At 34.7% G+C, this 23,348-nt stretch overlaps 1 protein-coding gene across 1 annotated transcript in view; it reads right to left on the reverse strand.

Moving 5' to 3' along the window:
* Positions 1 to 6,865: 6,865 nt before the first annotated feature.
* The window catches only part of CDH10 (cadherin 10), a 138,491-nt gene continuing 122,008 nt past the window's right edge, over positions 6,866 to 23,348 (reverse strand). Inside the window, exons 9-12 of the mRNA XM_045847928.1 lie at positions 18,995 to 19,116; positions 13,471 to 13,579; positions 10,055 to 10,306; positions 6,866 to 7,848 (exon numbers count right to left, since the gene is read on the reverse strand). Of these exons, the coding sequence (XP_045703884.1) occupies positions 7,358 to 7,848; positions 10,055 to 10,306; positions 13,471 to 13,579; positions 18,995 to 19,116 (974 nt within the window). The 3' untranslated portion in view covers positions 6,866 to 7,357. The remainder of the gene's footprint in view (positions 7,849 to 10,054; positions 10,307 to 13,470; positions 13,580 to 18,994; positions 19,117 to 23,348) is intronic.

The following is a 23,348-nucleotide window of genomic DNA, read 5'->3' on the forward strand; positions in this document are numbered from 1 at the left end:
TCTATCATATTGCATTAACCGTTACTATTATCATAAATTAGACACAACCTTACCATTCCATGCAAAAGTTTCCCAAGAACATTCATTAAAGATAGGGTTAGTCATTGACATTTTCTGTCCTTAAATTTGTTTTGAGTGATTGGGAGAATAACTTTTGTGTTTGTCTTTTTCTTACTTTCTAACAAAATGGAGAAATCTATACCAATAAATGTGTCAGATACAAAACTAATTGTGTTCAGTATTCTATTAGTAATGCAGTGAGATTTTAGCTTCACAGAGAGGAAAACTGAGGCATAATATGGTTTTCTTTAAATAACTTAACTTATTCACTTTAAGCAATAAATAAACCAGAAATTGAATTTCACCTTTTCTATTTCTGGCTCAAAATAAAGTTTATAAAAGAGTGCACTGAGTTTGCATTTCCTTCCCAGTCACCTAAATGCTGTCTGCTCAGGCTCTCACTTGTGGGAAGATGATGTAAGAAGGTTTCAATATATGGCTGGCATAGTCATGCAGAGCTGCTGTCAAGAGTTCCTAGGCAGAAACCGTCATCTTAAAAGGTTACTGTGACATTTCTAGAATATGCTTTTTCAAATATGAATGAAACATGTTGCCTTTTTGGTTGAGGATAGGAAAGGCATGGATTCTGACATTTTCCACAGTGCCAAAATTAGAAAACAAAGTATTAGAATGCCAAGATTAATCAATCACTCAACAAGTATTTATGTAATACCAACTTAGGTGTCCAATGTGTTGCTTAAAACTAGAATTTTATCAGGTTTAAGTGTTTAACCAAATGCAACCTAAAACCAAAGAGTTTATTTAATCTAAATTACATAGATCTGCCAAGAGAATGTTCCATCTGTTGGAACTACTTAAGTACCTATACCCTTTTGAATGAATATCTTTTATGCTCAGTTATTACAAATGTAAATTCATATTCTGCCTACCGTAAAATGTAACTCTTTGAAGAAACAGTAATTTACAAGTTACGTAGTTAGATGTGTATATGTATCAAATCACCGTTGTATGCCTTAAGCCTGTTTAATGTTATATGTCAATTATATCTCAATGAAGCTGGAAAAAAGATAAATTTATTTTAAAACAAATAACTTTCTAAAGTTAACATATTGCTCTTCTAAAAAGAAAAAGTAGAATAGTAGAATCCATCACTAAGTTTGGCTGTTTTTCTCAAAGATACATTGGCATTAGCAAAACCATTTAGGAGAGACTTATTTTAAGCTGTATTACTAGTGGGGATAATGAAAATAAATGCAAACTGTAACACAACGGCATGGATTTTACACATTGATTAAAAATCAATTAAAACCTTCTTGAGTATAAAAGCAGAGAAGGAAGGATCATGGCAAGAGCCAGAGAATATTTCACATTGTGTAGGAGGTTTGTTCAGATAAATTTGGGAACGAAGTTGTTGTGCTAGCCTTCCTGTGTAGTTGTAAATGTCATGTTCCAAATTCAGAAAGATTTCACAGCTGGGAAAAAGCTTCCACATGCTGATTACTTGTTTTCTATTATGCTCTTATTAATCATTAATCCTTCCCTATATACATCCTTTAATATGCAATATCCATTGTGATACTTTATGCATATGCTAACTCCATTTATAGTGATAGTAAGTAAAAAGGTTGTATAAAAAGGTTGTATCTTTATTTGCCTTTTTCATTTGTTTTGCTCTTACTAATTAAAATTGTGAAAATTCTCTTTCCCTTTCTTCTTGTCTTTACTTGGTTTCCACTTTTAAAAATGAAATAATGAGCTCAGCATGGACATAAGTACTACATTTGTAGCCTTAAGGAAATAATGGGGTTATCGGGAAAATTGGATGCAAATTATAATATGTATAATAAATGCTGGAGTGGACTTAATAATTTATGTGGTTTTGCTGGCTTTGGGGGGAATAGAGGGAGAAGAGTACTATATTTTTATGCTTCCATAATTTTCTTCCATCATCGAAATTTACCTTTGGCTCCAGTACCTTGGCTCGTTCACATCAATTCTCTCAGCTCCTTTTTTTTGGTTTTGATGTGAGTTCTTGGTTCAATGATTTCTCTAGAGTCCACCCTTAGGTAAATTTGAAGGCTGTCCTCTTTGTATATTAATAATAATCTTAACAGATAATATTCCTTGAAGGTAATCAGTAAAATACAAATCTAACTTTTTATACACAGTAATTACAGCCTGTAGAAAACAAACGCAAATTAATGCATGAAACAAATAAACTGAAAACTGAACTCCAGTTCCCCTTAGCAAGGAAGCAGGAGAGTTTTCCTTGGGGTCCTCTGGTCTTCTAGTCTATGTCAGCATTCCCTTTCATCCAAATCTTTCTCAAAACCTTTCCTGATCAACACTCCCCTTATCTGACCCTCCCAAAGCATTATTAAGGTCCCCCAAATCATGGCCCACTTCTCAAGCACACAAGAATGGAACCTGAAGAGGTAGTCATTCTCCCCCTGCAGCATTTATTTTATTTTATTTTTTGTCAGTTTCCACTGCCATAATCTCTGGCACACTGAAAATATCCCAAACACATTTTGATTTAACTTCCTTTAAAATAGTGTTTTGGCTTTCTCAGATTTGTGTGTTCTTTAAGATTTATCTCTACTTTTCTAAAACAATTAGGCAAAATGTTTATTACTGAAATTTCATTTATACTGTACCAGTGTGGAAGAAAAGGATTTCCCAGCAACTGAACAAAAAAAAAAAAAAATCACTGAGACACATCCTATACCTTTGAGTAGTTTACCATCTAAAAGAAGCAGCATAAATATCATATGCATATAATATGTATATATACATATATATTTTAAATTAAGCATAATAATATTGTATATTACTTTTCCCAACAAATGTCTGTTGATCACCTAAGCAGATAGACATAATTCCATTTATTGGGCATCACAATGCCCAATTCATGACAGTGAACAAAATGAACAAATGAACAAAACTGACAAGAGTCCATGCTCTCATGAAATTCACAGTCTATTTGAGAGAGACAGAAAATAACACTTATAAGCAAATAAGTCATATACCATGTTAAAAAGGTGGTAATGTTAGGGAGAAAATGCAGTACAAGAGCAATGGGCAATCTAGAGAAATAGTAAAACTCTAAATAGTAAAACTCTAAATAGTTTTCCAATAGTAAAACTCTAAATAGGGTGGAAAGGGCACACCACAATTAAAACTAGCATTTGATAAAGAACTGAAGGAGGTAAAGACACATGCCAGAGGAAAGGGGATGGTCAGTGAAAATACATGAGGGCAGGAAGGAGCAGCAAAGAGCCAGAGACTGGGGCCAAGAAAATCAGTCGCTATCCTAAGTAAAAGTAGGATATAGCGTTTAAAACCAGGGAATGAACAAATGGGAAAGGCATTTGGGAAACATGTATTTGACCTCAGTGCTGATATCTGGAATGTAAGTGGGGAGAGGTGAGAGGAGAAAGACCAGTTTGGAAGTTCACTGCTGCTAATTATGGAGAAAAGGAGTGTTGGTGTCTAGGGCCAGGGGATGGAAATAGAAGTGGTGGGATTGTGTGTGTGTGTGTGTGTGTGTGTGTGTTTATTTATTTATTTATTTATTTATTTATTTAAATGCAACAATTCTAACTTCTTTGATGTGGGGTTTAAAAGAAGTAGGATCTAGAATGACCACAAAGTCTTGGGCTTCAGCATAACGTTGGAAGAAAAAGGGAAACGCTAGGTTCTCTGATGTGCTCTGATCAAAATAAGTAAAAGACTAGGTGCTACTACCCCTATAGCATACACCCCGGCTGCTGTCTTGGTGATGAAAGCGCGAGCCCTGAACCCTCTCTGTGGGTCAATAAACCTTCTCTGCATTCTTTGAAAGCAACCAACGGTCCAGCAGACAGGCCAGGGGATAGAAGAAGAAGGGTCTATTTTATTTCAAGCTTGGGGACAGGCTGCACTCTTAGCAGATCTGGAAAGATAAGTCAAGGAGGTTGTGGCCACCAGTAGCACCTCTTGCCCCGGCAATCTTGCAGCGCCACCCACTGGTGACCACGCAAACGCAAGTACTCAGGAAAGGAAGCTGCCCCAAGTGATGTCAGTGCCATACAACAGATGGCCAGCAGGGTACGCTATAGCTGGTGAATACATTACATACAGACGCTCAATTGAATGTATTAATAATGAATCCAGACATGAAGATATACCTAATCTTAAATCGTAGGTTTATTTTAGGTTATCCTAGACTTCCAACTACTCTTAATGTGTTATGTTTAAGTCTAAAAGAAAAATGTTGTAATCTTGCATTTGTGTGACTGTATCCACTTGACATATATAGAGAAACCTCAGCATAAAAGCACACATTTATCATTACATAAGCTTTCTTTGATACTTTATTGAAAGCAGAGCCAATAAAATTGATTACCTTAATTGCCATTTTAATGACTAAAGGTTTAGAAATAGTTTGATTTCATTTATTTGAATATTTAAAACTTAAAAAGGATGGCTGTTTGTTGTTGGTTAAAAAAGGAGTAATAGTCCTGACTGGTGTGGCTCAGTGGGTTGGGTGTCATCTCACAAACTGAAAGGTAGCTGGTTCGATTCCCAGTCAGGGCACATGTCTGGGTTGCAGGCCAGGTCCCCAGTTGGGGGCGTGCCAGAGACAACAGAAAGATGTTTCTCTCACACATCAGTGTTTCCTTCCCTCTCTTTCTCCTTCCTTTCCCTTCTCTCTAAAACATAAAAAAATAAAATCTTTTAAAAAGTAATAATAGTAAAAGTTAGATGTTTTGTTATAAATTCTGTGTTTTGATAGTGATTTTGCCTTTTTTCGTTTTCACTAATAGAATTACATACATATATCAAATTATATATGATTTATCATTACATCTCTAGGGCTTAGAACACCCTTTGACTTATATGATAGATGCTCACAATATCTGATGAAAAGGGGTAAATGAATAAATATCAAATCCATAGTGGTCTGATGAAATCAATAACATGAAACTAAGAAATATTTTCCCCACTCCCTATATAAAAAAATTGAACATAGAATAATATGTATATTGGGTATATCGTTGGGAGAGTATCACGCAAGAAAGATTGTAAGAAAGTTTCAATAGGTCATCATAGGCATAATTTTTATTTCAAGAAATTAATCATATAACACCTTCATTAAAAATATTAGGTATCTATTATTGAAGACTGTTTCAGTACACTGAAAATGTTTTCTATAGAATATAGTTTTTACACTATGAAATAAGGCTGCTAATTAATCTCCTTAAAGAGAAACTTTGGAAATGTGGTCTGGATGATACTAAAGATAACTACTAAAATTCTTTATGCTCATAAAAATGGATGACAAGTAAAATAAACAACAGTGCAAGTTAATGTCAGTTTGAAATTATGACAATAATTGAAAATATTAAAATAAGAATTTTGATTACTGACATCTAATATTAATAAAATAGCTAATGATGGAAATTTGGAAAACTTTCAATCAAATGGTTATTGTATTTTGATTTATAACTAGTGTGCAAAGTTCATAATGTATATTTTCTTTTATCTTTTTTGTTTTTTGCTGCCTTTATTTGAATGAATAATCCTACTATGATATTGAAGGTTTTCTCTTCCTTCAGTTCAGTCTACCTGATCAAACCTTTCTTTTCCCTTAAACTTTGAACTTTTGACAGCATTCTGGGAGCTTAAGTGGGTTCTTGGAATACAAGCAGTAGACCAAGTTAGGTTTTACTACGGTCTGATGTGTCATTTTAACTTATAATGTGACTGTAATTTTAACTAGACCACATTTTTTTTCCTTTCATAATTAGATTACTTATGCAACCTCCTATGTCTGTGGTCAGAAGGCTGTGTACCTTATCAGCATGGAAGTTGGGGGAAAGAAAATCATTCAAGTAGATTGAAATAATTAATTCTGCATTAAGGATATGTCAATATAACTCTCCGACTCCCAAAACAATGGCATTCTCACTAATCAGAGCGAATATAAACCCTTGGTATTATTTACCATATATTCAGGGGGAAATACAAATCTTAATGTAAGCCCAAGAAATGTCCCATTTACAAATAAATCATGTTTGGAGCTTGTGAAAGGAAGGCTCACTGAGTGGCTGCTGGCCTCAGGATCTCCGAATAATTAAATGCCAGTTTGTTTTGTTGTTGTTTTGGTTTTGTTTTTATTGTTTGAATCATTCACTGACAGAAAAAAAAGAGACTTTATTGAAAATAAATAAATATATACTGCATTTTTAAAAACAAGATCATTACAGTGCTCTATCCTAATGGAATATTCAGCATTATCACTCTCATTACTAGGCATTTTCAATCACCATGGGTGGTAAGTATATTTCCCATTAAAGAATTCAGTCTGAGATCTGTCTGAACTCTACTGCCTATAAACCTCAATAGCAAAAGCGTCATACAAAAATAAGAACATGTTCTGCTCTTTCAGAAATTAATTTAGTAAACATGAACAAAATGAAGTAACTGCATTGCTAGTGTTTTGGGATATTTAGCATAAGGATGGCTATGTTCTAAGTTTGCCTAAATGGAAATATTTTAAGTGGTCTATCTATGACTATCACTTTACTGTGATGAACTGTCACATATCACAGCACAACAAAACTAAAGGGAAAAATAATCTTTACCTAAATCGTATTAATTTGGTCAGAGTTCTCAGCAGTAATTTAGTGACATTAAGTCCTTTTGTGCACTCCGTGTCATTTTGTGCCAAGACCTGTGGTCTGTGGTGAAACTTTTCTTCCTTTGGGGGAGAAGAAAAAGCTAGAGTCAAAGTAGTTGTAAAAACTGGTTTATTTTTTAAAAATAAATACAAAAATATAAATATAAAACATTAGCAGATAGAATTTGATGAAATGAAATTGCACGAACGTTTTTGTATACCAGGTTGCATATCACACCTACTAACACCACATGTACATTTTTTTTTTAAATTTAATGTACAGAACAGGATATACCTTAAAATTTTTCTTTACCTTTTTTAAAAGCTTCATTTGCAAGGGCAGGGCGTGTATCTAACAGAAGCGCTTGGTTGTCAGGTTGCTTAAGGGAGAACTATCCTGTGCATGTTTCTGAAATTATCTTTTATTTCTAAAATGGACAACACGGAATTTCCATAGCTTTGGCTCTTGGAAGTGATTAAATAAAATGTCGTATATATTCCATGAGACAGCCTACAGGAAAGAATTAATGCCATTAATGAACAAATTTAAAAGTAAGTGGGGAAAAGTTGTGCTGAGTGGCAGGAAGATTCTCCTGAATGTCAAATATTGTAAAGTGGAGATGGTGTTGGTACAGTTACTTCCTCTTATTTAGACAGAGCAGATATCGTAGGTTAAGAGTCTTTGTCGCTTTCCCCGCCACCGTACATTTCAGCTAGCTTATTGAACCGAGGGCCCCACTCCCGGAGGTAATCATAGTTTTGGTCTCCCTCAGTAGTGCCTGATTCTAGCGAACTCAGCGATTCTGCAATGGAATCATTTCCTTCGTAGGCATAGGTTGCAAGTGAGTCGTAGGGAGGTGCGGTGGGATCGAGATCGTGCTCTTTCAGCCTTTCATTAATGAAATCCCGGACGTCTGTGTTATCTGGAGCCGTAGGAGTCCTCCGGGGTATAAATAAAGTTTCCGGAATAATGTCTCGCCGCAGCTTCTTTTCCTCGATCGCCGCAGGATTCCTCAGGGTGCCGATATCAAAGGCCTGGGTGTCCTCCTCTCCGCCGCCCTCGTCGTTATAGCTCACAATGTTGTCTCTGATGTCCTCTTTAGACAAGATCAGAGGCTCTTTTTTTCGCTGTCTTTTCAGGGCTGCAAACAGTACTACTATAACTTGAAAAAAGAAAGATACATTAGAGATCCTTCTACAACACTGTATAAATAACGAGTGGAAGTTGTCCAGAGGAGTTTAAGTGACAGGTTTTCCAGGACAGGTTAGCATTGAAGATTAATTTTGTACTTCGATGAGCTTGGCAGGGGGCGTGGGGGTGGTATGGAAGAATTTAGCCAGGATTGGGGGAGTATAAGAGCAGCATGTTTTTTGTTGTTGTTGTTGTTGTTTTTTTAAGATTTTATTTATTTATTTTTAGAGAGGGAAGGGAGGGAGATAGAGAGAGAGAGAGAGAAACATCAATGTGCGGTTGCTGGGGGTTATGGCCTGCAACCCAGGCATGTACCCTGGCTGGGAATCGAACCTGGGACACTTTGGTTCACAGCCCGCGCTCAATCCACTGAGCTATGCCAGCCAGGGCAAGAGCAGCGTTTTTAACTTCTTGTAAAGTGATGTGGGATATTTCTCAATTCAGTGGCTTACGTCATCTATTTTTCTAAGAACTGCTTAAAGATAGTTTTTAATTGTACAGACATTATTTATACTTTGCATTAAATAATGACATAGATGTTATATAAAAATGACACAAACTGAATTCTGCTTCAATTAAAAAACAGTTAAGGGCAAAAATATGTCCACATTTTTACATAGTTACACAAGATTTAAAAAGTAGCATTCTTCACAAGATATGGAGTAGTGGTTTCTGCTAAATAGCTTTACTGAAGGGTTTGCACAGATTTTTTTTTTTTCTCACATTGTTTAAAGAAGGCCTTAATTACTAGGAAGAAAAGGCCAATCACTTAGGCTCTGATGGTTTAGAAATGTATGAGGCTTTCCACGGAAATATATATCATGCATGAGATAAAAAACAAATTGTTGGATCACATGATGGCAAAGCGAAAATTCCAATTAATACACTGAATTAAAATGAAAACTACATATGAACCTCGGCTGGATGCATTTAAGTGTAGCTGCACAAGTAGAAATGCATGTCACTCAAGGCATTTCCCCAATTCCATGACCAGGTATCAACAATAATAATAATTTTAGTTATAATAATGGTAATTGAACAAAAGATAGAAGAAAAATAATATTAAATTCCATCTGGTTGCATTAGTTTCTCATCCTCATTTCGGTCAGGATGTTTTAAAATGTTGATTTGAAAAAACAGAGATGAATTCAATTACTAAATATATATGTATATGAAGAAAATATCCTTTTATTTAGCCTCTTTTGAACAAACAGTTACAGACTATGGGATTTATTATTGTTATAAACTGAGTGTGTCTCGTCCTAACTCCTAGGTTAGAGCCTAAGTCCTCAATGGGACGAGATTTGCATGTGGGGGTCTTGGGCTCCAAAATCCAAGTTCATTTCACTGCTTCTTAAAACATCAGATGCTGTGTTTTTTTTTTTTATTAGGGTCACAGGACTACTCACATGGTTTTATGATAATGCAACTACAGAGTAATTCATCCTGAATCTTAATTCAAAGGCAGTCAGAAAGCAATTTGCTCTAGATTCTAAAATCCAGTATCATTGTTTTAGGGACAAGTGTACCAAGTAAAAAGGGCTATTTGAACGTTATTTCAGTGAAGAGGTAAAATGGTGAGGCCTCCATCCAGCCATGAAAAAATGTGTAAATAAACTTTAGATTTACTGGAAAAAAATCTATGTATACCGTATCTTACCTTGGTTCATACATTCAGAAACTGTGTAACATTAGAAAATGTATTTTGAATATCTCTAAATTATTGCAGTTTCATTATTTTACTTTCAGTTTCATTTATTACCTTAAAATATAATAAATAAGGTTGATCGGATAAAATATTTTAATATGAACAACATTCCATTGTTAACTTAAGATAGACATGTTAAGTGTTGGGGTTTGTTTAGGGGAAAGTATTTTAACAGCAACATTTCTTTCTTTTTTTTTAAAGATTTCATTTATTTATTTTTAGAGAGGGAAGGGAAGGAGATAGAGAGAAACAGAGAGGGGGGAGGGCATCAATGTGTGGTTGCTAGGGGGTTATGGCCTGCAACCGAGGCATGTGCCCTGGCTGGGAATCGAACCTGGGACACTTGGTTCCTAGCCCACGCTCAATCCACTGAGCTATGCCAGCCAGGGCAACAGCAGCATTTCTTATCTATACCTACACTACAGTGAGCAACCTAAGAAGTAATCACGTTTTCTCTGAAGTTCCTTACCCAGCAGGATAACGATGCAGAGAAGGATGGCGATCAGGGCGCCGGTGCTGAGGCCGGCGGGGAGGAGCAGCGCCTCGGCGCTGCACGACTGCATGTTGCCCTCGCCGTCGCAGGCGCACACGCGGATGGTCAGCGTGCCGGTGCTGCTCTGGATCGGGTAATCGTTGTCGGAGATCACCACGGGCAGCAGGTAGCTACTTATTTCATGTCTGTTGAATCCATTTTTTCTGGTTAAAATTCTGGCAGTATTATCTAAAATAAATTTTTAAATATGATAAATGACTCAGAGCAGCAAATTTGTCTCATCCTGATCCCCATGGTTCTGACATATAGATAAGGTGATGTGTGTGGAAAGTGTAACACTAATGTCGATTTTTGTTTAAATGCACACGATGCAGTTAAAATATAGATAAGACAAATTAGATAGTTTGAGGAATCTAATACTATCATTGCTTATACATTAATACATTAGATTTTTCAACTAATTCACAGATGTTTTCAAAATGGTAAATTTTTGTATGTGAATCATTTGTCAAGACTACATAGATGATAGTATATTGTTTTCAGAAACAAATACTCAGAAGAAAATATCATGCATACCCAGTAAAAAATTACAGTAAACGTTTTTTATTTACAAATGTGCATGGGTGTGTGTCTGCACAGGCCCACACACATCACAACACGTTAATTCAACATTCATGCAGAAGATATGAAGGGGGAATTTTTCAGTAAAGTTGCGGTTTTAGAATCAATAATCTAATCAAGAAACTTCCTAAGTTCCAATATATGGACAGCAGTGAACGAGTTACTTAATATTTCTGAACTTCGATTTCCACCCATTAAAGTGAATATAATGCATAACTTTAAGTATGGGTAACAGTCAAAGACGACACCAGTGTGGAGTGTCTGACAGACATGCAGGGAAAGGCAGGGATTTAATAAAGTCCAGCATCCCACTACCAAGTACACTGGGAGTGATATTTCTTTATCTGACACCTCACCCAGTATCCATCAATGGGGGAAAGGGGATTAATAAAAAAGATATCTTCTATGTAACCAATAAGTATTAAAAAATAAAATCAATATATACTTGGATAATCATTTTCTACTAGGTTTGCCCAGTGCTTTTAGTCCAGTTTAGTCAATCCCATAAGGCTGTTTAAAATGCCCATATAGGGGAGGGAGTAGGTTAGTCAATAGTTAAATCAAATAGGACAGAAAACAAAACTATTTTTTTTCCTGCAGGTACAGTGGTTTAACCTAAAACAATCATTTTCTGAATTGTTAGTGAGAAGTTAAATTCTACTACATCAGTTAAATAAGCTATGAAAGTACATTAGCAAAATAGATGTATAAAAAGCAGGTTTTTAAAATTAAGTGAAATACTGATAATTTTACAATTTGGACTTATCTTTCAAGAAGTATTAGGATACCAATTCCTCTATGCTCAAACCTATACTAAAATAAAATTTATATACATGTAGGTGTTTTTAGAATTTCTTACCTCATACTTTAACTTTCTAAAAGTTGCTAAATCTTAACTTTGTAAAGCTTTGATATATTGAAGAACCAAAGTTTTATGCTCAACTAACCATTCTATTTAAATCATTTGTAAATATTCAGAAAATCATCATATAATAATGCTTTTGACATAAAGTTAATGGAAAGTAAGGAAATCATAGTAATGAAAATCCCCAAATGTGGTATCACAGAAGCAATAAATTATTGTTCTTTAAATTAATAATATAATAGAATTAAACATTTTTAAGATCAACCTATAAACAAATACTAGGATATTTTATCAAGAAGAGAAACATTAAGGGAATTCCCATGTTACTGGAATTTCTTGCAAATCCACCCAAAAACAGAAAAGTAGTAATATATGCAGGATTCAGTCAAATATTCCATCAGACTTTAGTGGTATTCTATGTAGTGACATGTTCAGATTTACATTCATGTGGCTTTGACCCTTGATTTCAGTAACAGAGGGTCATGAACTCTTCCTAATACAGGAAAATTGTACTACTTGTCAAAGATTAAGATTAACCTTGAATTGTTTTCCCAATAACTGTGAAATGCTCTGTATTTAAATCATACTATTTAAAGTCTCTATTACTTTCCACAATTGACAAGTGCTTGTTGGGACCCAGGGCTCAGTTTTATGGGAACAAAAAACAAGAAATTAAACTTCAATTAGAAAAAGTTATAATACGTCCAGTCTGAGTTCTGTCTGTATGTTGCCAGAGTCAGCAAATTTAAATCTGGGTGTTGTGTTTTATGATATTCAGACGTCACCGGGTCTTTCATATTCTAAATGCCAATTATATGTTAACTTTTCCAATTGCAGGTATTTTAGGTGTCCAGAGAGATGGAAATCTTAGACAGTGCAAAAAAGTCAGAGTGAGCACACGTGTGCAATATTGCTACTGCATCAAGTATCACAGATACTAGTTGGCTCAATATAAAACTATTCATGACCTTCAACTGGATTCTGATGCTCTGAAAGCCACCCAGAGATGCTGTAGCAACCCGGCTCTGCCAGCATAAAGGCACTGTTATGATGGTTTTGTAAATGTTCCAGTGTAGTTAGGTTTATTTGAAGAATAACTGCATCTACAGATGCTCTAAAACAAATATGCCTTTTAATAAAAACTAGCTGATGTGATTAGTGTAACATAAATTTATGAAGGAAAGAAAAGCTCTAATTATATACTTCTGTTTAGACTAGACTAATTACCACATGTATTCTCCAAAGGAAGAGCTGTTAAACTTTTTTAAAATACTAACCATTTGCATATCCTTTTCTTCTAAAATATATTTTGACCTTTTTTTGTAAATACAAAAAAATATATATAATTTTGGTATTTTTGATTACAGAGACATAAAATCCATGCATTACGCAGAAGAATAGCGTGCCTTGCCCTTGCAACTACATTTTCTTTAAAATGGTTTATTTTTTTATTGTATTTTTCCATTACCATTTATCCCCCCAGGTCCTCATCCACCTCCACCCCACCCCCTGCAATCTTTAGTGCTTAATCCCATCACAGACTAATCTATGGTTTCTCCTTCTTCTCACTCCTCTTCTTGTGTCCTGTGCTTTTTGCTGAGGCAATTGATTATTTCCAGCCTTTCTAATGTTTTCAAGATTCAGTCTTTTAATGAGGACCCACATAGAGACTCCTTCACATATTTTATTATTTTAAAATTTAAGAAAGTAAACACTGGCAATCAAGAAATTGCCATAATATCTCATTAAATATCTGATAAAACCATTATTAGATGTTTTTATCATCTGATAAAATTCTTGTAATATAGATCAATAAATTAACACATCATGTACATGGCAATTGTTACTTCGGGGGAAATGTCTTATAGACCACCATAAAGCATAACGAACATGTTTCACAATTTACCTTCGTTGTCCTGTACTGTGAAGTTTGGGTTGACAGCAGCTAAACTGAAGAAAAATTTCTGTCCGCCTAAAGGGTCATCTTTGTCTACTGCACTTATAGTCTGTATTAGCTGCAGAAAAGAGAAAAATGCATAGTTTTCAAACTTCCATGGATATAACTCCTTTGTAATATGTAATTTTTTGACATCCAACTTTGTCTAAAAATGTTAAAAGGCAACTGACTTTTTTCCTAATGCATTTATCTTTATTAGAATTATTCAACTCTTTTTATTGTTGCTTTGATTTTAACCAAGTCTCAATATTTTTCTTTCTCGCTCTCCCTCTGTGTTACTGTCTCTGTTGTCTCTCTCCCTCTCAATTTTTCTTAAATATTATTCATTCCTTCAAAATGTCAAATGGTAATATTTCCTTGAAAATGTTATTCATTAAGATATAGTATTTAAAGTGAGTAGGTTATTTCATATATATTTAAATATTGATCTGGGAGAATTTAATGTCAAGAAAATTTAGAAAGTTATTTTCATTATGGCTTTTCTCATTAAAAGTAAAGCAAAAACAATTTAAAAATGTATAGATTCTACAGACAAGATTATACATAAGTCTTAAAGGAAGGAAAGACAAACACTTTACTATCTACTTTAACAGTAAGAGTTCACTTCATTTGCACTATCAATAAAACTATACACTTTTAAATTGAACATATTTACACTATGAAGAATGGTTATTTTATCAGAGTCAACTCTTTGATTTATTTGGGGTAAGAGACAATATAAGAAGCTACCAACTAGCAAAGGAGAAAATTTAACACCTTATACTAAAATCAGATAATTGCCTTGAATACATTATATGATTAATTAATATTATACATATCTATGTAGCATAACTCTATTTTTGGCATACAGATCCACTTTGTCTATCACATAACATTGTGCATATATTTTTGCATATTTTAATTTTGCAAAAGAGCTTCCAAAGTACCTAAATATATGTACCGATTCCTACAGAAATTATCAAATTTATGCTTAACTAAAAAGTAAATACTTTTTACTGCATTCACTCATGGATGGATCTGGAGAGCATGACACTAAGTGAAATAAGCCAGGCAGCGGAAGACAAATACCACATGATCTCACCTATAAGTGGAACCTCATCAACAAAACAAACATGCAAACAAAACATAGCCAGAGACATTGAAATAAAGAACAAACTGACAGTAACCAGAGGGGAGGGGGAAGGGATAGCAGAGGGAAAGGGGAAGGGTCATCAAGGGACATGTATAAAGGACACATGGACAAAGCCAAAGGGAGGTAGGATCCAGGGTGGGAAGTGGGGAATCGGAAGGGGCGGGTGGGAGTAATGAAGGGAAAATGGAGATAAGTATACTTGAACAACAATGAAAAATATTTTAATTTAAAAAGAAACAAAATTCCAGAAAATGCAAAAAAGTATAATAAATGTTTTAAAACTTCAAAAAAAACACACAAAACAATGTATGGATCTTTATTAGTGATATTTACTCCTGATGTTTTTGTTGATTGAAAGAGGGATTTCATGTTTAAAGCATGATGTAAAGTAATTAGAAAAATTAGAGAAATTATTTTAACTGTACTGTTATTTTTCTTAAAGCTCTTTAAAAAAATTAAAATGTGGTAAATTTGAGGCAATCCTTATTTAATTACAACCCTAACCATTTATTTTAAAGTGATACAATAGATATAATTATAACAAAGATAAATGTTCATTGTCTAGAAACACGCAGCAAAAACTGAAAATTTTGAGTAATTTAAGAATATAATTTAAAGTATAACTTCTTTGTGAAATGTTAGTGGTAATTTAAGTTTAAGTAGAAGAAAGAATTTATGGCTAATGGCTTATTCATTCAGTAGAAAACTGAAAGATGGTACATATATGAAGGAATTAAAGAGAAAAATGTTAAAATAATATGAACTAATAATCCTCAAAGATATAGGTTAAAATACAAAAAAAAATGTTTCTTGACTGACCTGTTTGTTGAGCAGTCTAAATAATTTTATTTTTAAAATAGTGACATAAGAATAAATAAAGGATAAAAATTGAATAAATGAAATAACATATCAAGAAATACAGTAGACTAATGAAAATTCATTAAGATTAATATATTAATACTCACATATAGACACATAAATGATAAAAATGTAACAGTAAAGCAAATGACCTTTTAAAATAAAAATTATATCTCATAATAAATATACACTTGCAACAATGATTACAAATTACAATTGCAGTTCATTTTTATGGACCAAAATACATATTTAAAGGAACAAATGGCCACATATTTATATATATCTATAAGAAATTATAAAGATTTACATAAAAATTCTAGATTAAAATGTATTATTTTAATAAAAGATGGTAGCATTGTAAATTTCAAAATCAGTGATTCACTCATACATTTTCATTAAATGTTATGAAGGAAATAAGTGAAGCTCATATTAATACAAATAAAATAGAATCGCATGTCAGAAATCTTTATCAGATTACAACATACATTTATGACCCTAAGACTTCTCTATTACAGATGGAAGCTTTTACTTCCTTCTCATAATTTTTTTTTCTTTGAGACACAACTTGGGTTCTGGTGTCCAACTTCTCCATGTCCAGCATTTACTTTTCAATCAGCATTTGTTGTTCCTTTTTCATTTTCAGTCATGCATCAAAAAATCACAGTACTTTGTTTTGGTATATCACCATAAAGCATTGCAATAGAAATCAAAAGTTAACAAGAGGGAGATAGTACTATTTCCTCTATCTCTCTGTAAAAGCACTCGCTACTTTATTTCCACTGGAGACAAATGCATTTTGATCCACTTCAAAAAGAAAAAGGAAAAAAAAAAAAGAAAGACGTTGTTGCAATTAGGGAAAAATATAACTAATGATGTCCAGGATCCATTTTAGGCATATAGATAACAGACACAGGTAAGTCACTTTGACTTTATCCCCCTAGCAGTTGTATAATTTGTTTATATTTTTGCTCAGCTATTCAAGAATAACCTTAAATCAACTTGAAGGGTGTTTTAGTAATCCTGCTACTGTATAATGGCATGTAGGGTGATGGATTTTAAGATGCTTAAAGTTAGAAAACTGGTCACTACGTTTTAACATAAGAAGACTAATTGTTTCTATTGATGAAAACATTCCCTTCATCTTGGTAAAGAGACACTTTTAGTTGTCAGGGAAGAAATTAAACACTGTTTTAAAGAAAACATGTACAAGATGTGTTGCGTGTGAACACGGCCTGCAGTGAGGGTACTGTGGATGGTAGTGTGTGAGTGCATGGAAGCGGCACTCTCTCCTGGGCGAGACCCAGGGAAATCCGTGAGAAGGAAATGCTATTTCCTTCCCACAGAGATTAAATATTGTTGAAATATATTTTATTGATTGAAAGAGTGGGGCATGTATGAGGGAAAATGGAAAAGAAGAATAAAAAAAGCTCAGGTCCTCGCTTCTCATCTTATTCAAGCTCCCCTACCTTCTCTTCCTCCGAGAAGGAAAAAATGGAGAGTCTAGTGCCCTAGGTCAGAAACCAGAAAGTAAGAATTAATAATACATCAGTTGTAAGTTGTATCTTTTCCCAGGGGGAAGTCTTCTACCCTTCGACAAGAAAGGAGTTGAAGGGGGCAATTAGCTTTACTTCTGTCCTTTCATTTTGTCCACATACCATCCGAATGGAATTATTTTCCCTGCTGTTGCTCTAAATCGCTACTCTTAAAGAGCACTTGATTCAGAGGAGCATTGGGTGGACTGAACTACTCTGTAAACAACTAAAGCACACACAGAAGTCCTAGCAAAACTCTTACTCCCTTGGAGGAGGAAAGACAGAGTTAGCAAATGAATTACAAGAAAAGATCTGGTAGAAGGACTTTACCCAATAACCACTCTGAGTTTTCCTGCCAAGATGTCAGAACCTAGAATCCAGCACTGGGTATATACAAGTTTGTTCAAGCAATCATGTTGCAGCCTACGAGACCAAAACAACATTTGACAAACTGCTCTTACTAAAAACAACTGCCATGAGAGACTATCGCATATGCAGCCGATGAGACAAAAATTTATTAATCATGTTTCTCCTGTCATGTTTGTCAAAATAGGCTAACTACGTTTTTATTAAATCATCTTTTATTTGATGATATTTGCCTTCAATATGCCAACTTATGTTTAAAATTCCAAAAATATGAACTTACTGAGCCAGGTAAAGTTTAAAAAGGAAATTTTGACAAAGCATAAGGAAAAATAAACACAATCCCTTATTTTGTATATTTTGAACACAGTTGGAAATCAGTCTTTATAATGACCCCAATGCTCTGAAAAAGATATCTTTTGAAAATCAAATAAAACAACCGTAGAAGAAGCAGTGTATGCGGCAGTTGCCAAGTGGGTATTTTATCTTTTTTTTTTTAGAAGCAGCTTCAACTTATATCATGCTGAGCCTGGCAAGCAGAGGACTATTTGGAATGGTATTTTCAGTGCACACACTGTTTTATTAAAAAGTAGTTTTTAAGCAGCTAAGTCACTTAAATATTCCAAATTAAACATTTCTGTAATATTTTCAAATAAAAAAGAATCCTACTGCAACAATTTTACCATTTCAAACAATAGACAGGCTATTGAATTCCTGTTACAATCTGCAGAAGAATCTGAAGTTATTCCACAATGTAATTTACATAAAAATGTAACAATGACATTGATGTTTATAAAGAGCATCACATGATGTCAAAACACCACACAGTTTTACGATGGCTTCTCTTTCTTTAGTAAATCAAATTTGATTTCCAATTATTATTTATAAGATGCAGCTTCCTTCTGTGAAGATAGCACTCAAACTAATTAAGAGCATTTCTTATATATGCCGGAGCTTTTCAAACAACAAAATGAGTCCACTGAGGAAAAGACTTAAAGAGTTATAAACAAAGCTGATAGAGGAAGAATGGTTTAAAGGATGAAAACTAAGTCATTATGCATTTTATGTGTTGCTATAATGATAAAATGCAAGTGCAGACGTGAGGAGCCAACTCGGCAGCCCCACTTCGAGCCGCGTTTGTGTACAGTGAGATACGGACGGATTGCGTTGTCGATCCCACATACTGGTCTGTGTTCTTTCCAACTTTTACCTGCCATCTATCAGCTACCAGTCTCTATCTAATGGCACAGCTGATGGTTTTCCTTTTTTGGTTGTTGGTTTGTTTATTTGGTTTTGTTTTTAAATTTTAAAAACTCAAGTTATTCTTACAACCTATTTTTTGTGGCAACATAAAATCTTATATGCATTAGAAATTTACAAAACACATATGAAATTTTCTATACCATTATGTATAAGATCTTCAACCTTAGAAACATCAGCGTGTGCATGTTTGCTTTTCATTATGTTCCTGGGACTTTATATGAGTGTTCTTATCTTTATTTTCTCATTCCTCTCAAGATTAAGAAAACAAAATATCTAACCATGCTGTCAAAATCTCCCTATGCTTTTCAATCTTATGAGTACTCACCTGTCCTGGTCTGGCATTTTCACATACGAAAGTGTCATAGAACACAGCAAACTGTGGGGCATTGTCATTAACATCCAAAATTCTCACAAAAACAGCCACACGAGTCATCTCTTTCGGATTGGCTAGAAAAGGGAAAGGAAAAATTTAGGGAGACACAGTTTGCCCCAGATTTACTTTATATAAGTGTCTGCGGATATTAAGGGCTCACGCACAAATAAACATCATGGCAATTCCACTCACATAATGAGCACACGCAATAAAGACAATTACTAAGAGCCTAATTAAGTAGTCATGAATTCAGTCATTGGGCTCAAGAGTACCATTATTATTTTGGAAAATATTTTTAAAAGCACAATCCAGTGTAATTGAGTTCATATTGTATTTGTGTCCTTATTGTTCAAACATATATATATATATAAACATATATATATCACAAAAACAAATATTTAATAAAGCTTTTTCTACATCATTATATTACTTAATCTTTCCTGACTTTATTGGAGGAAGAACTAGTTTTTAATAAATTAGTAACTTGCCCAAGGTCATTAGCTCCTAAGGAGTAGTTCTTATATTACAACCTATACTCTGACTGCTTTTATCACTGAAATGCATTCAAATGGCTACTCTCAACTCTCCTTTTGGAAATTTTAATATATAGCTACTAATTTTACAAAATGGATAGCAATTTGCAATAAAATATATTTCACTAATATAATTGTTGCTTGTATTATTTCAACAATTCAGGCAAAATTCTGTGTAACAAAATTAGCTCTCCAGTAACCTATAATATAATAAATACAATATTTTGGTACAAATGCTAAAAACAAGAGCATCAAACTTTTCACATAAAAAGATGCATTTGAAAATTATTTCCATTGGAAAATGGAATTTTAAAATACAAATGTCTATGTAGCTTACTTAGCCTTGGGTAACAGCCTTGTATCAATCATAATTACATTATCTCCACTATGGATATTTCTAGGCCCTTGTACAGATATCTGAGAGTATTTTGACATTTTAAATTCAGATTATATGCATCATCCTTCATGACATCAAAATCTCAGTCTTTGGATAGAATTCAACTTCTGTGTGAACTTTGGTGAACTTAGGCTGAAGATCAATGTAAAAGGAGAAAGGAGATGATTAGCTAAAGCAAAACAAAATGCAGAGCACATGACCTGAGGGACAGACACAATCTTATTTAGCAGTCTCCCTGAATGCAAGTTAGGAGTAATAGCATTTACCCTTGTTAAAGTTATCTTTCTGCCCTGGCTGGTGTTGGTCCATGGATTGAGTACCAGCCTGCGAACCAAAGGATCACAGGTTCCATTCCCAGTCAGGGCACATTTCTGGGTTGTGGGCCAGGTCCCCAGCTGGGGATGCACGAGAGGTAACAACACATTGATGTTTCTCTCCCTGTCTTTCTCTCTCCCTCCTCACCACTCTAGAAAATAAATAAATATCATCTCTAAAAAATTATCTAATTTTATTCAAATACTTTTTGGATACGAGGGTAAAAACCCCTATTTGTATCATGTGCAAATAGGGAGTGTGTCACAATTCAAAAAGAATTTATCTCTTCTTTCTCTCCATGTAATTATATTACTAAAATAAAGAGATCAGGACTTTTTAAAAATATTGTGCAAGAACCAATTACTCAGTAGGGAAATTTATAAGGTGGAAGTAGTATGAAGGCAAGCAATTATAAATCCATCTGGAAGTCTATTTACTTTTCCTTCTTTTTTTCAAGAGAAACTTTCAAATACCTGTCCTCTTCAGCCTTTCCTCAGTCTTCTTAACCCACATGCATTCAGTTCTCGGGTTCTGATTTCCCACTTGCTAATCTATTGCTGCATATTGTTTTTCTTAATGTGTCAGATGATTAAAGAGCTCAGACCCTGGAGTCAAACAGAGAGCTACTTTTATATCCAGGTGCACCACTCATTCACTGTATGACTCTGCTCAATTTACTCCACCTCCCTAATGCTTCCGTTTATGCAACACGAATCAAAGCAAAATTTCTCACAGAATTATTTGAAAGATTGCATGAGTTAATGGATGAAAACTTCTGATCAAAGAAAGCATCAATTTGTTGTTAAGTACCCAATATGTGTTGACTTTTCTAGTTAAGGTTATCTTTATTATCACCTTTATATCCTCTTCATTTCCTCGCATTACTTAATAGCTTATGTGTTCTTTCCTCACACAAAGCATCCCCACAATAACAACCTGTTCAATGGCTTTCCTACTGTTCACGTGGGTGTGAAGAGGGGCACATATGGGGAAAATCGGAGAGAGGAGAAGATGCTCTTCACCGTTCTCTGACCTATGCTACTTCTAGATCAGCTTATTCACACCCAGAGGCACAGTGTCAGCTGCACCCGAACACTCAACTATCTATAGTTACCTGGATAAGAGCAGGGAGGTATGATTCTTCTGTATTTTCTAGAATGGGCTCTTTTCACCTACTTACATTTAAGCAACATGTTTTCTTTCAATTTAATTCTTGACATAAAATAACTCTTTTGTGGGTAGCAATTCATGTTCTAAGTTTGTCACAGAATCAAGAGAGAGAGAAAAGTCTCGTTTCTAAAAAACTGCAATGTCAGTCCCTTCTCTAACAATAGTACATAGAGATTCTCCAGCCTCCTTACAAATAACCCAGTGCTCTTCAAATGAAAAAGCTAAGCCCACAGGGATAAATGTACTTTTGTAAGGCATCAACCCTGGAGTCACCTATTCAAAAAATAGTGCCCGCACTGATCTTTTTACTAGCAGACACTGCAGCCAATGTATAAATAAAACTATAAAGCATTTCAAGAAAGCTTCACACTGAATACTAGCTGGCATGCATTTGCCACCTACCTGAGTCTCTCTCAGAGTCATCAAGGCAAAGTCTGTTGTAGCAAGAAAGTATCAGCAGTCAAGAATCTTAAAATTATGTCCAAAGGTGAGTCTGTGCCTATGTCTCCACAGGCTTTTCCATACCTCCCAGAAGGGGACATTCAACCATTATCTAGGAATCTCAGGCTTAGAAAGATGCTATCTTTTCTACTTGCTTAGCTCACAAATTTCCACTAGTAAGGAACGAGGTATAGATATGGAATCAGTCTTTAAGCACCAACTTTGCTCGACTGTCTCAGAATGTTTTGCAATGATTATCGTTAAGGTTTCAGGCGTGGGGGAGGAACTCATGGGTCTCCACAATGATGTGTCCAACAATCCCCGACTGTGACCTTTAAGGTTAGATTTGTTTTTATTCTTCACATGGCATTTAAAACACTTTTTTTAGAGAAGAAATGGAGTAGTTATTCAGGGTATACTGCACTAAATAATTACTGCAGTAGTACTTGCCACATGCTGTGACATACTGCAGTGGAATGTAGAATTAAACTGTTATAGGCAGGGTCTGGAAACACGTTGTCAATCTGCCCTGCTTAGGGCTTGGCGTAGGCACGCTTACCATCAACCCAGCGTTTAAAATCTAGTGGAAACAATTTCTTGTGTGCCGTTCCCCTCTTTCCCTCATTCCCTTGAACACCCGGTGCAGCATAGTGGGCCCCTGACGGCTGTGGTTTGACAGGTAGACAGTCCCAGCGGTACTCCACAGAGGTACTCCATGGACTGATTGATTTAAGGGTAAGAAATAGGTTTAGTTTTTAAAAAGAAGAACATAATTGGTTTCCCTTTTTACAGAACCATAATTACTTCAACTAGCTTTAGAAGTTAAATTTCTCAAAGTATCTGAAATGGAAAATGCAATTTCTAGCTCACTGGCTTGAATAAGGATCTAGGATCAACAGAGAGCACAGACCACAAGTGTGGTTCTGGGATGACCAGGTTGGGTCCTGTCAGGCATTTCTCCTACTCTTGGTGATATGGAGGAGAGTATGAAATAAAGGCTTCCTTTAAAAGAAAAAACTCCGAAAGTCTTCTGTTAGTTTTAAAAGACATGCCCATTTATATCTCACTATAGAAACATTGGACCATTTGGATTATCACATTCATCCATATTTCTAAGCCAGACTGAAGGAGGAAGCTGGATCTTTTACTTTATCTTGAAGCTTTGAATTTATTGCTGATGGTCTGTTTAGCCTAGTTGCATACTTCTGAGACTCTTGGTGGCCTTCTAAATCCTGGAATGGATGCTTCGAATACCTTGACCTTGATACATGTTTGTGGATTCAGCTCAGTATTCAGATCTGGTAATCTATAGGTTGTTTTTCATAATGGTTCAGTCCCTAATTAATGTGTTTTTTAAAGAAGTTAAAGAGTTGCTCTACTCCATGTCCATCATAGTACAGGCATCAGAAACCAAGAACAGGTTTGCATATATGGACAGTGTTGATGCACA

The sequence above is a fragment of the Phyllostomus hastatus genome, unplaced genomic scaffold (genome assembly GCF_019186645.2).
Source record: "Phyllostomus hastatus isolate PE091 unplaced genomic scaffold, TTU_PhHast_1.1 phas_contig_58, whole genome shotgun sequence".
Classification (NCBI taxonomy): domain Eukaryota; kingdom Metazoa; phylum Chordata; class Mammalia; order Chiroptera; family Phyllostomidae; genus Phyllostomus; species Phyllostomus hastatus.